Raw genomic sequence first — 15106 nt, 5'->3', positions numbered from 1 at the left:
ATAGACATGCTAGGGACATGAGACTAGGGGCATACATTCAATATTTGTTGTGTCTGAAGTATATTCTAGTGGTTGGATATTTGTATCAACAGTGATAGGTGAATAAGAAAGAATAGTCATGCAAGTTTAGGAAAATCAAAATTAGTAACAAAAATATTATGAAAGACCACTAAGAAAATTAATGACTACAGACTCAAAAGTCGCCCCAGAATAGACTGCATTTTATGTTGGCTTGCTCACTTTGTTTACTGATCTCTAAATCATGCTGTCTGCCTGGGTGTGAATCCAGAACTGGAATGGAGATAGCCCATTGTCCCAGAAGGCTGAGACCGTATCTGTTTTAACCTTATTTTGTTTTGCTCTCTCTACAATGTAATAGTTATAACTTTAGGCCATACTATAGAATATCAATCCTGATTTAAAGGATTAGGAATTTAGCAGGAGTGAGAAGAGTTTTGAATATCATGAGACTTTGTAAACAACTTCTATTTTATCATCTGGTGTGGATTGGTAGTGATCTAGTAGATTAGAATACATAAAATAATTTTTCTGTGGCCTACACGTCTGCCTGACTTAATATTCGCTGTAAGCTCTTGTATGGAAATTGATCAAAATTTGCTCATAGAGTGTTAAGAAATAATATTTTGATGTGAAATACTTGAATATTTTAATGTTTTTTCAAGTATGTAACATAAGTGAAGTTGTTCTTTAGTGCATTTTGACTTCAGGCATATTTATACAAATATGTAAATAAGACATTTTAACTTTTGTCCTTTAAGAGGTAAATGATTCTTCTGTTTCACAGAATGTTTTAAATGTCACTGCAGGCTTGGAGCAAAACAACACAGTTAAGGGAAAAGTACCTCTAAAATTCTCAGGGCAAAATGAGAAAAATCGAGTTCCCAGAGCTGCTACATCAAGAACTGAAAGAATATGGCCTGGAGGCGTTATTCCTTATGTTATAGGAGGCAACTTCACTGGTAAGATATTCCCAGAATATCTATTCTGATACGTAATAATTGCCATAGAATTATCTTACATGATACATCATATCATACAGTGTATATTTTTATAGAATATTAATATATAGAACAGCATTCTATCAAACTTGAGAAATACTCCACTCACCTCCGTTGTTACTTTAGAATGTCTTTGCAATTGAAAAATATTTTTAATCTTCAGTTCTAAGAGTCTACAATACTATTCTGGTGTTTAGACTGAATTTCAAATGTGCCCATTAAATCTGGAAGCTGATTTCTGTTCAACTGACGGGAAGAATGTAAGTCCCGTTTATAGAGCCTTGTACCCACATATTTGTAGAGATAGTGAGCTTGAACCTTGTGATTATAAGCTGAGTGTCCATTCTTAACAATGACACATTTGTGGTGCTCTCGGCTAGTATTCTTTGGTTGATGATAGTGATGGCATCTGAACTGCCCCGCTGGACTCGGGATGGAGGAGCCAGCCTTCAGCACTCCTCCCCAGGGCAGACTGTTATTAACGTCATGCCATTTTTCCAGGCAGCCAGCGAGCCATGTTCAAGCAGGCCATGAGGCACTGGGAAAAGCACACATGTGTGACTTTCATTGAAAGAAGTGATGAAGAGAGTTACATTGTATTCACGTATAGGCCTTGTGGGTAAGTAGAACCAGGGAATGACTTAAGTTTGGAAGAGTAAAAAAATCCGTAAGTAAGATTCATTTATTGCTTAGTATTTTGCCCATGAGAAGATGTGAATTTTACATAAGAAAATATTATATTTTCACTAAATATAGTCTTTGATCACAGACTTTTGTGCATTTACCCCAAGTGTATTCCTCCACGACCTCAGCTACTTTTCCTTGTATTCTAAGTATAACAGTGGCATTGCCAACATCCCACTCACCTGGGTTAGAAACTTCAGTATCACTGTCTAGAAATCCTGTTGTGTTGCCTCTGAAATCTATGCAGTAAGTTTCTATTGATATTCACTTTGTCTTTTGGCTTCCATCTCTATCCTATGTCATTGCCTTGGTCCATTCATGTCTTTGTCATCTCACACTTGGTCTATTCCAATTGCTCTCCTGTCTTTCCTCACCAATTCACTGCTGTTAGAATTCTCTTCAAAAACTACTGGTCAGAGCAAGTTACCACACTTTTTGAGGTTTTTCAGTGTTTCCTCCTATAGTGGTGTTTTCTAGATTTGCTTCTTACAGGATGATAAAAAATATTCTTTCTAAAACAACCTTTACGTAAGTTGTGAAATTGCTGTTAAATTTCAGTAGGTATTTCTACAGCAATCTGCTGATGAACATGATTAATATTGAACCAATTGAAAGGAATATAGAGTACAGTGTCTTCTAAACTTATTTAAAAAGTGGATATCCATCTTGCCCTTTTAAAAGTGAAGAATTTACATCAGTATCCCGGAACACATTTTGGGCAATGCTAGCCTGAGTATCAAATCCAAATTCTTTCATATAACATTTAAGGAATGCCATGAACTTACCACAACTTCCATCCGTAGTTTCTTCTGCCACCAAATCTCTCCGCAAATCCCATAATCTAGCCAAGTTACAGTAATAGCAGTCCACCAAGCAATGCTGGAGACCATAAGAGACTTTTTACTGTGAAAGTTTTCAAACGTCTCTTCCCTGTCTCTCTAGTTAATTGGAACTTATATTTAAATACGTTATTAAATTCAGCTTGAACTTTTGTTTCTTTGCTAAGAATACTTAAAAGGTGTGCTGTCTGCTTTACCTTGCATCACATCAGGAAGTACGTGTGTCTGGACCCACCACTTTAGTGATGCTACGAATGATCAGTGCATTCAGGTGGTGGTAGCCATGTCTATCCATTGTAATAGTCCCATAGTTGCAAAATAGTGAGTTTCCAGTGCCGTTCTTGTATTTCTCCTACATTTATTAGGTAAAATTCTTCTATAAAGAAGCATTTTCTCTCATCAGCTATAGCTATTTGAATACCCTGTAGTATAGTTCATAAAGGGGAGTAAAAATAAATGCTTAATTCCTTTGGAGGAAATTGTTCTTGCCCTAATGACATGTATTTTTTTGGGGAAAATTTATATATTTCAATAGGTATTGGAGGGAGGGATTAAGTCATCTGGCTTTGTTCTACCATATTTTCCTAGAACACTTAATTTAAAAAGTAATGGGTTTTATCAAAAAGTCAAGAAATAACAAGTGTTGTTGAGGATGTGGAGAAAAGGGAGCTTTTGTACACTGTTGGAGGGAATGTAAATTGGTGCAGCCACTATGGAAACAGTATGGGCGTTCCTGAAAAGATTAAAATAGAACTGCTATATTTTCTAGCAATTCCACTATAGGGTATTTATCTGAAGGAAATGAAAACACTAACTTGAAAAGATATATTCACCCTCATGTTCAATGCAGCATTATTTACAATAGGCAAGACGTGAGAGCAACCTAATTGTCCATTGATGAATGAAGGGATAAAGAAATGTACTATAAATGAAATGAAATATTGAATGAAGTGAAAGGAAATATTATTGAATATTCATACAATGAAATATTATTCAGCCATAACAAAGAAGGAAATCTTGCCATTTGCGACAACATGGATGCACCTTACTTGAGGGTGTTATGCTAACTGAAATAAGTCTGACAGAGAAAGACAAATACCGTATGATCTCACTTAAATGTGGAATCTTATAAAAACCAAACTCATAGATACAGAGAACAGCTTGGTGGCTGCCAGAGGCAGGGGTGGTCGGTGGAGGAAATGTGTGAAGGTGGTCAAAAGGTACAAACTTCTAGTTATAAAATAAGTCATGAAGATGTAATGTACGGCATGGTGACTGTAGTTAATGATACTGTATTGTGTATTTGAAAGTTGCTAAGAGAATAGATTTTAAAATTTCTCATCATAAGAAAAAAAATTTTGTAACTGTGTGGTGATGGATGTTAGCTAGACTCATTGTGGTGATCATTTTGCAATATACACAAATAGCAAATCATTATTTTGTACACCTAAAACTAATGTAATGTTATATGTTAATTTTATTTCAATAAAAAGTAATTTAAAAAGTAATGGTTTCTAATTTGGGCCCTATCTGAGTGACATTAGGAAAAATTATACATTATTACCTTTCTATAGTTTTTGGATAGTGCTTGAATTTTTTAGTTATGACTTACTCAAGTAATATTTCCTTCTAAATCACTTTAATTTAAAGTTGATAAGTTTTGGTTACATTTGAAATGCCTCCTGGTTCTTTATATCTGTTTAATATGTAAAAGGTCTGAATCTAAACTGTCCTTCCTTCCTTCTAGTTGTCTACAAGGAGTGGATATAGCTCAGCTTACATATTTCTAAATACATAATGTATTCAAATCAATACTTCTTTCCTCTTTCCCACCCTTCAATTTTGTAAAAACAAATAGGTCCAAAGTACTGATCACTTGTTATGTTATTGCTCAATTTCTGTTTGTAGCAAATTCATATTTATACTCATTTTCTTTTATTAATTTGGCTCTTGTTAAAGTTTTCCATTTTGCTAGTTTTATTCTGCCAAACTTGGAGGATATTGGAAACTAAGATAATACGTAGACATGTTTAAATGACGTTTTGTACTCTGTGCATATTGCCCCTGTCATTCCACTTCTGATTGCATATATTTAGTTATTTATTCATCTGAGCATCTAGAATTCTTCTGTCTTTAGACCTGTAGTATGTCAGAGATCAAACCACCACATTTTTCTTCTTTCACAAGGCCATTGTAAAAGTCAATGTGAAATGTACTTTTGCTTTATACAAAAATATTTTTGAATTATGAAACCCCATTTTAGTTATTGGAAGTTTCTATGAGTGAAATTATGCTTAAAAAGGTGTTTCAGATTAAATAAATTGACCATATTCCTTGATTGTCTCCCAGAGTTTGATTTGCAAAGACTTTCTTCTCTGAATATAACCAGCAAGAATGACTCAGTTTGGGTAATTCAGTTGCTGTATAATCATCAGATAGTTCAGTTTCATTACTATTGCTTCGTGGTAGCAAACGATTCAGTTTAAATTTCTGGAATTTGCAAATTTTGTGTTTTTCCACATCTAATACTTTACTATTTGCATATCTAGTAAATAGTTGACTTTGTATGGATTAACTATCTATGTATGGGTTAAAAGATACTATTTAAAAAAAAAATCTACCTGGAGGCAAAAGCACAATTCCCTGATTTCTTCCCTACCAGTTACCTCTCTCTTCTTTTCTATTATTGATTTATTAAGCTTAATTAACTGTTATAATAGATTCATAAGTAATAAACTGAATACTTCGTCTAACTGGCGTGGTATAGGTTAAAATGCTTAGGCATTTAAAGCCTACAAAAATACTTAGAATGACAATATTTTTATTTGTTGACAATCAAAAGGACAATCAAATGTACTTTGAAAATTAAAATTGCTTTTAGTCATTTGGGAAATTAATTTTTGGCAATTTTCTCTTTTAATTTAGTAAATTAGAAAAGGTGTTGGTGTCTGGTGCACTGTGATTCCCAACTATTTGAGACCCATTATTTACTGCCCTTTGTTGCCATCTATTGGGGATGGTCCTATAGATAAGCTATTTTACTGTAAAACTTAATTACTGAAGTTGTAGATATAATTTTATTTATAATTGTAATTGTGGTTACTATATTATTATACCATTTAAAAGGTATTTTAAGTGAATATCCCCATGTGCCCACCCTTGCACGTGTGTGTGCACTTTCTTATGCATGCTCACACACATCCATCTATGCACACACACAAAATGAATACATGGAACTTCTATATTGTGGGTAGAAAACATCAATTAATATCTATAAATATCAGTAAATTGAGGAAAATCTGCAGAAAGATACTCTGCATATTTCATATTCTGTTGGTCCAAGAGATTCTTTCAGAAGGTGAAATAGAATATCACACTTAAATATTAGCCCAACCATTCAATGCAATCCTATAAATCTCATAATTCTACCAGTTGTCAATTTTTCTTCACTAGTTAACCATTAACGCTAGACAATTCACCTTTTGAAACAAATTTTCCTGAATTGACTTCTTCTTTTAGAAGTTTTCTTCTTAAAAAAAAAATTCCCATGAGCAGGAAAAGTAATTTCTTTTTTGATTAACCAATATCTTTCTTAAATAAATTTAATTCTGTTTTTCTCAAAGAGGAAAAATAAACTTTGTTTTTATATTGAATACTGAAATCGTGGATTATTGCCAGATAACCATATTGATAAAGTAGTTACCTAAATAATTTACATGGACTGTGAGGATAAAAAATTATATTAGAAATAAATGTGAGTTATGTGGTATATATACACAATGGAATACTAGTTAGCTATAAAGATGATGAAATCTTGCCATTTGCGACATTGATGGGCCTTGAGGGTATTATGCTAAATGAAATGTCAGACAGACAGAGAAAGTCAAATACTGTATGATTTCACTCATAAGTAGAAGATAAAAATAACAGCAGCAGCAACAAACAAACACGTAGATACAGAGATTAGGTTGGTGGTTACCAGAGGGGAGGCAGAGAGGGAGGAGGGCAAAATGGGTGACGGGGCACATGTGTATGGTGATGGAGGGTAATTAGTCTTTGAGTGGTGAACATGATATACTCTACACAGAAATCGAAATATAATGATGTACACTTGAAATCTGTATAATGTTATAAACCAATGTTGCTTCAATTAAAAAAATGTGAGTTGATGTCTTGAGTTTAACTGTATGTATTATAGCACATTATTCATCATAAGTATTTCATTTTCTGATTTATCTTCTGCATACTTCTAAAAATGATTTAAGGCATATCTTCTAATATATGAATTAGTACAAAAGCACTTTAACTGATTATTTGAAGACTTTTATTGTACATAAATTTACCAGGACACTAGAAATTAGCCGTATTTGTTAATGAAAGGCTGCTCTGCTTCTGAATGTGTTGGACTTTATAGTTCATCACGGTTCTTTACAAAAGTTTCACCATATTGTAATTCATCCAGCATCACCCTGTTCATCACCATCTCCACTTTCTACTTTATTCCAGATGCTGCTCCTATGTAGGTCGGCGGGGAAATGGACCTCAGGCGATCTCTATTGGCAAGAACTGTGATAAATTTGGAATTGTTGTTCATGAATTGGGCCATGTGATAGGCTTTTGGCATGAACACACACGACCAGATCGAGATAACCATGTAACCATCATAAGAGAAAACATCCAACCAGGTGAGAGGCTTCAGGATGTGTTGGATTTAAGGTTGACTGAATATCTTTTAATTATAATTATGCTATTTAGCATTTAACTTACAAAAAGTGAACTGATTTTTTTGATATTATAGATCAACAGTTTGCTTGATTAAAAAATACCCATGATGATATTATATTTTTCATTTTTCCTACATAGTGAATGATCTTAATATTTTTTAGGCTTGCTTTTTTTCCTTAAGATTTAGCTGTTTTTGTATAAAAACTTCTGCGCTTTCTAAGAATGGGTGTAGGCTATTGAATCATAGATTAATATTATTAAATATTTCTTTTTTAAGAGCATTTTCTATACCTAGTTCTATAATTTATGTTGTAGGGATTTAGAAAGGGTTCAGCATTTGCCATGAAACATGCTGCTACTGTAGGAATCTATGTTATACCAGGGACAATTTCTGGAGAAAATTCCAGAGAAGTGTCATTTTCAGGATAGTCTACATAGTTTCTTTGACTATTAAACCTGACTACCCTAAAGACAAATTCTTAAGAATTTTTTCAGTGGTTGAAATATAATATACAATTAAAATTTAATTTCCCTTGACAGTTGATGTGCGATAATAGCCTCACTTTATAGCTTTTTATTTTAACTTTCATAAATTCACAGAGATCAGTACATTTCAATTTCCAAAAGAAAAATCTCGTTGGTTGGAATTGTCGTACAATGTAGTGTATATTTCAAGAATATACAAAGGAAAGTGTGTCCTTATTTCTTTATTCATGACCAGTTTTAAGTTACAAACATTGAATTCCTTAGAATTTCCTGTAATTAATGGCGTTGATATATTTATTTGCTCATCCTATATTTGTTACCAATTATTTATTGAGGCGCTATTAGACATTGGAGATACTGTCATGAAAATTGCAAAGCTTAATGTACAGTATGTCCGTATATGCAGATGATTGCACATGAGTGAGAAAAGCAACAGTAGTCATTTCTTGAGAATACCATTAGTCCAAGCAAGATGTGACAAAATGCGCCTTGGTGAGTTGAGGGAGATGTTACAAAGGAACTGAAATTTAGAAGTAAAGTAGAAGCGTTCTAAGAGCACAGAAGAGTGATGGAATTTCTAAGCTGAAAAAACATCATGATCAAAGCTACAATTATGGAAAATTGAACCTTTTTTATTTGCCCATTATGGCTACCTTGTAAATTACAAGTGAGATTAGTTGGCACTTACCTCGGGAGGTTAGATCATAGAGATCTTCTATATGAAGCTAGGAAATTTAGATTTTATCTTCTAACTACTGGGGAATAATTGAAGGATTGAAAGCAGAGCAAGTTCAGATTTTAAAAAGAGAAGAATTTGTTCAGCTGTAGGGATCATTAACTGGAAATGGGGAGGTGGGGGTGGGGAGGATGGACCTGAAGTCAGGAAAACATATTAGAAGCTGAAATAAGTAGTTTATGAGATGACTAAGTCTTCAGGGTGGTGCAGATCAAGAGGAAAAAGAGGGAATAATCTTTCAAAAATATTTTAAGAGGAACATGATTATGTGAGGGAAAATCTTCAACGTTTTATTTTTAGGTAGCAGGATGAATGGTGGCACCATCCATGGAAATAAGAAATATGGATAAAGCAATATATTTTTGAGAGGGAGAAAGACAAATAACAATTTCATTTAGCATATCCTTGAGTTTGAGAATCCTTTGGATGATCCGAGTGGAGATGTTTAGTAGAGAAAGGAAAGGTGAGTCTAGACTTTAGAATATGTCTGGAAACAAAAATTTGATAGTGGATTTGACTGTCTAGGGAAATGCTGGAGGGAGAAGAAAGTAAGATTGAAGATAGAAAGTCAGGAACACCAATATTTATGCAACATTTTGCAGCAAATCCCCCAAAAGACTAAGAAAGTTTGGTCTAGGAAGTAGGTTAAAAATCACTGAATGGGATGTCCCAGGGAAGAGACCTTTGCTAGAATGATGAAGTAAGTAGTCCTTCCTTATCCCGGGTTTATCTTTCCGTGGTTTCAGCTACTCTCAGTCAACCGTGTTCCAAAACTATTGAATGGAAAATTCCAGAAATAATCCGTAAATTTTAAACTGTGTGCCCTTTTGAGTAGCATGATGATGTCTCACACTGTCCCACTCCCTTTTGCCAGGGAGGTAAATCATCCTTTTGTCCAGCGTATCCACACTGTGTACACTACCCACCGTTAGTCACTCAGTAGCCTTCTGACTATTGTAGCATCACAGTGCTTGTGTTCACATAACCCTTTTATTACTTAATGATGGCCTTAAAGCCCCTAGAGTAGTGATGCTGCCAATTTGGATATGCCAAAGAGAAGCCATAAAGTGCTTCCTTCAAGTGAAAAGGTAAAAGTTCTTGACTTAATAAGGAAAGAAAAAAAATTGTATGTTGAGGTTGCTAAAAGCCACATTAACTTATTCATATATTGTTATAATTGTTGTATTTCATTATTAGTTGTCATTCTTAGTCTCTTACTGTGCCTAATTTATAAATTCAACTTTATCATAGATATGTACATATAAGGGAGAAAATACTATATGTAGGGTTCAGTAACATCCATGGTTTCAGGCATCTGCTGGGAGTCTTGGACCATATCCCCCAGGGAAAACGGGGGACTACCTTCATCTGTAGTATTGAATATCGAAGAGAATTAAAGAAAATGTATAGTCACAGAATAGAAGACTCTAACTCCTGAGCTAGCTCTCAAGGTTCATCTTATAGTTTATGTCATTAGGAGAGGAATAAAGAGGAAATAGTATTTCTGAAAATTATTTCAACTATCAGTTAAGTGAGAAGTTTGCTGTTAACCACAGTTATTAAGTTTCCTCTATTATGTGGACAAAATGATTCGTAAAGGAAGTAACTTTCAAGAATGATTCTTACTCTTAAAAATAGACTGTGATTCAACATAAATATGCACCTAAAACAAGCAAGAAATGGATATGTAGTATGTAAATGTATAATACTTAGCACATTGCTACGCAAATTTTGGCTATCTGTACTTTTGTAGACTCAACATTCAGGCCAATAGAAAAAAGTAATTTATTGGATGAGATTTCCTGAGTATTCAGCAGTTCTATAGCAGGGAAATCCTAGTGTGCAAGAGCTCATATTGGAGATTAATCTTCAACAAATTTTATCACTTGCCCTGGTTCAGAAACTTCAGATCAAGTGCTATTCAAGGGCAATGTCTAATAAGTGCAGACTGTAGCTTTGCATTTATATGCAAAATTAGTGACTGTGGTAGGAACCAAATTGGTATAAGGGTTGGATTACTTTAATCCTTCTTAGAATATACCTTCAAGAAAGAGGCTCATCATTTTTTTGTCGTTTAGGGTGGGTTCCCCTGGTGCTCTGTATCTGATCCTCTTCCCTTCTATCATGAAATTGGTCTAATTTTCTTTATTTGGACCATGTATGGCCATGTTCTTTTCAACTATCACAAAAACACTGTATCATATACAGTTAAATGCTCAGTGATATGCATCAAAATGTATTACTGAAGTTGCTTAATGTTCCACTTTCAGAAATTTTTATGAAACTTTTTGCTTTAATTAGAGAATATGTTCTCATGTTGTGCTTGAAGTTGAAACCTCCACTGGGTTCTAGATTAATATCTGTAAAGTAAGCTCTGCAGCTTTATGAAAATCTCACCTTAGAACTGGATAAGTTAACATACACTTAAAATTCCTTATGAAGGAGAGTTTTAACTGTCGCTTCTATCAGAGATTGAAGATAAAACAGGGTATTTCCTGAGAATGGTTGTAATTCAGACACACACAAGAGATTTGTGGAGCATGTATTTCACTATATGGTCTGATCAGCGTATTAAAAGCTATTTGTTGTGTGAATTCATTGAAAGATGGACTAAAACACTTTACTCTGGCACTTGGGTTCTGTAACTTCAAGCTGATTCTCTCAACCTTAATACTCAAGTATACCAGATTTCTTTCTTTCTTTCTGTCCGTCTTTTTCTTTCCTTCTTTCTTTCTTTCTTCCTTCCTTCCTTCCTTCCTTCCTTTCCTCCCTCCCTCCCTCCTTTCTTTCTTCTTTCTTTCTTTCTTTCTTTCATTCTTCCTTCCTTCCTTCCTTCCTTTCCTCCCTCCCTCCCTCCCTCCCTCCTTTCTTTCTTCTTTCTTTCTTTCTTTCTTTTTCTTTCTTTCTTTCTTTCTTTCTTTCTTTCTTTCTTTCTTTCTTTCTTTCTTTCTTCCTTTCCTTCCTTCCTTCTTTCTTTCTTTCTTTCTTTCTTTCTTTCTTTCTTTCTTCCTTCCTTCCTTCCTTCCTTCCTTTCCTCCCTCCCTCCCTCCCTCCTTTCTTTCTTCTTTCTTTCTTTCTTTCTTTCTTTCTTTCTTTCCTTCTTCCTTTCCTTCCTTCCTTCTTTCTTTCTTTCTTTCTTTCTTTTTCTTTCTTTCTTTCTTTCTTTCTTTCTTTCTTTCTTTCTTTCTTTCTCTCTCTCTCTCTCTCTCTTTTCTTTCTCTTTCTCTCTCTCTCTCTCTCTCTCTCTCTCTCTCTCTGTCTCTCTCTCTCTTTCTCTCTCTTTCTTTCTTGGTGAGGAAGATTGGCCATGAGCTAACATCTGTGCCAATCTTCCTCTATTTTGTATGTGGGATGCCACCACAACACAGCTTAATGAACAGCGTGCAGATCTGCGCCTGGGATCCGAACCCATGAACCCTGGGCTGTGGAAGTGGAGCACATGAACTTAACCACTACACCACTCTCCCGGCTCCACCAGATTTCTTTGTTACATGTAAGAGAGATGTACTCCATGGCATCACTCAATTTCTGTATTGCCTTTTGGAAAACTTTCTATTAAAGTGATATTTTTATATTTAGTAGTAATATGGCAATTGAAATAAAAATCTGGTTAGATGAATGTTGTAATAGTTCCATTTTGAACTCCAACTTTGAATTTTGAATCCTAGTAGCTCACCTTTATGGTCTGATGTTTCAGAGCTTTTTAAGTTACGTAAATGAGCCATGAAAGCAGCCGTCTTTGGCTGCCGAGATTGTGAAAACTGAGTTCCTGAAACATAAACTCTATCTGAGGAAATTCTCTGCTGCTGGAACTATTGGTGTAAATCTGCATATTTAACTCTGTTATTTTCAGATTTCAGGAAATAATATTACAGTACAGATACAAAACAGGCGGTTGAGGAACCTATTAACATGAAGATGTCCGGAAGTTAAAGTAACAGTTGTGACAAGTTAAAAAAAAATTAAGTTCTAAAGCATATTCTTCTGATCAAAACGGCCTCCAGGTAGAGGCTCCTTTTCATCCCACAGAATCTTGTCTCAGTTTTGAGTGAAGTTTGCTGCTGTTGCTTTAACTTTAGTAACAAAGTCCCATAGCTAATGCCTGCAGGGTTATGTGTACATACAAATATTGTTTTTATATTTTTTCCTAGTGTTTCATAGAAGGAATCTAAAGAAAATAGAAAGATAATTTTTGCTGGTCTTGGAAAATATAGTCATCAGAGAAAGGTGGGAAACTCATTTGATAAAAATGTAACTTTTTATAATCATTCCTACAGTAGTGAAAAAAGCAGTAAGATTTTAAAGAAATCAAATATGAGAAGATGAAAGAGTATATATAGGAAACAAATCCAGGGTATGCTTTTGGTAATCTACCTGTTTGCTGAAATTAACTTATTAATGAAATTCAGTATCACTCTTTCAACATGATGTTAAGGTGAACACAGTGGCACAGGATGTTACCTTGGTGCGTACCTGGGTGTTAATACGTAAATACAACCAGCATGAAGATCAGCCATTCAATTAAAAGCAAATGCAGGCCTAGGAAGGGCTCTTCTGCTCTCTTTTCTATCTGTTAAAAGCCTTCTGAAACGTTGTCTGTGCCTGATGCTTAGGTCAAGAGTACAATTTTCTGAAGATGGAACCTGGAGAAGTGAACTCCCTTGGAGAACGATATGATTTTGACAGCATCATGCACTATGCCAGGAACACCTTCTCAAGGTTGGAGTCTCAGGTTATACCTTTTGACTTTTAATTCCTTTCCTCTGTGTGACTCCTCGCAAAACTATGTTTAACATGAGAACTAGAACCACTTTCAAACATTGCTGCCATAAAGTACGAAAAATATTTGATTGGCATTTATAACCAACACCAGGCATTTGAGATTTTAAAAACATATTTTCACATATCCTATCAAATACATATATTCAAAGTAAAATTTAAAATGGTATGAATTATTTAAACTGTTTTATATTCCTAAATCATAAAAAAGTTCAATTAAAATGATCACCAAACCAATCAACCTGTTAAATTGGCAAAGCATTACTTAACGAAAATTAGGCATTTGCAAGTGAATTGTTGAGTTGGAATGTTATACTCTCTTATTGCTTAAGTGCTAGTTATACTCAAAAATTGCTATACTAAATTATTTCCCAGAGAAACTGTTAGGAAAATGTTTTACTTCATATAATTTAGAGCTTCACCTTTCATTAACCTTAAAATTATTTAATCAATGACTGAATGTTATTTTTTGAGAGTGTAATAAATTTGAGTTTTGATCTGCTTCACTCTAAAGATGATGTCATCAAGCAAATAGTTCCCCAGGTAAGGAATTTGGAGCTGTTAAACCATTGAAATCATCCCTTTTCCCCATTTTATGCCCATTTTACACTCATATGTTCATTCCAGCTCATTCTTTTTGCCCACCCATGTCCATTTCATAAATCATTAACACCTGTTTCTAAAGGTAGGGTCAGGAAGAAGATAAAAAATTCAAATTAATTCCAATTTTTAAAAAGAAATTCTTGGTAAAAAGTAAAAAAAGATGTGTAAAGAACTCCTAATACTCGGATACATTTTTAAATTATGCTTTTTTTAAGGCTAAACTTTATTATTAAAAAATTGAGTGTTAACTATTTTAAAAATTATTTTCTTCTGAAGTATATATAATATACACATATTTGTTCAAATATAATAACTACCCAAATATTTACTGTTTCTAGAGTTAAATTTAAGTTTTGGTAGAAATACACTCATCAATTTGGCCTGAAATTTATCTTAAAGAGTTATGAAACTTTGTCTTTAGGTCAATATTTGGAATTGAGTTTTCCACAGAAACTTGTAACAAATGGGGATTTGGGTCTCAGTTCAGCCAAGATGCCTCTCTTATGCTGCTGAATTATATTATTTAGAAATAAACAGAGTTTTGATTCTTTGAAACAGAGGAGGTACTGGAGAGTGGAGAAAAGAATTTATTTTTCCTATCCTTGATAGATAATGAATCTGTGCCAAAGTTTCGAATATATATTTCCCCTTATTCTGTACTCCTTTTATGTGTTTAAATTGTTGCTTTTCCATAAGCTGCTCTGCTCTTGAAGCTTGCAGTCTGTCACTCCCTGTGGTTACCTTGGTGGTACATGCCAACCAGCCTCGAACTATTATTTTTTCTTAGTGTTTCAGAATTATTCTATTTACTTTTCTAAAAAGTTTATATTCTATAGTGAAAATAACCATGTCTGCCTGTTAGAGGAATTAATTAATTTCACATTATTTTATTGTTTTGATTTTAAAGAGGATATTTATTAACTCATACATATTTTTAAATAAGTGAATTTCAGGAGAGGAAATATTTGGCACAGTTCTCAGCCACTACCTCCAAAGTATTTGAAGGTTTTTTTTTTTGTAGTTAAAAAAACAGCGTCAAATTTACTATCTTAACTATTTTTAAGTGTATGGTTCAGTAGTAGTAAATACATTCACATTGTTGTGAAACCTATCTCCAGAACTTTTTCATCATGCAGAACTGAAATCCTACACCCATTAAATAGCAACTCTGTTTTTCCCACCCTGCAGCTCCTGGTAACCACCATTCCACTTTCTTTTTCTATGAAGTTGGGCTA

The 15106-nt window shown here is 34.0% G+C and overlaps 1 protein-coding gene across 10 annotated transcripts in view; it reads left to right on the top strand.

Annotated features, from left to right (window-relative positions):
• TLL1 (tolloid like 1) overlaps positions 1–15106 on the top strand; it is a 192925-nt gene that overhangs the window by 90398 nt on the left and 87421 nt on the right. For all 10 annotated transcript variants that reach the window (XM_001499433.7, XM_070257252.1, XM_023636343.2 and 7 more), the window contains 4 exons: positions 828–980; positions 1521–1638; positions 7049–7227; positions 13103–13208. In XM_001499433.7, the coding sequence (XP_001499483.1) occupies positions 828–980; positions 1521–1638; positions 7049–7227; positions 13103–13208 (556 nt within the window). The remainder of the gene's footprint in view (positions 1–827; positions 981–1520; positions 1639–7048; positions 7228–13102; positions 13209–15106) is intronic.

This window comes from Equus caballus, chromosome 2 (assembly GCF_041296265.1).
Source record: "Equus caballus isolate H_3958 breed thoroughbred chromosome 2, TB-T2T, whole genome shotgun sequence".
Classification (NCBI taxonomy): domain Eukaryota; kingdom Metazoa; phylum Chordata; class Mammalia; order Perissodactyla; family Equidae; genus Equus; species Equus caballus.
Note: the sequence above shows the minus strand (reverse complement) of the source record. Positions and strands in the feature narration are given on the sequence as shown.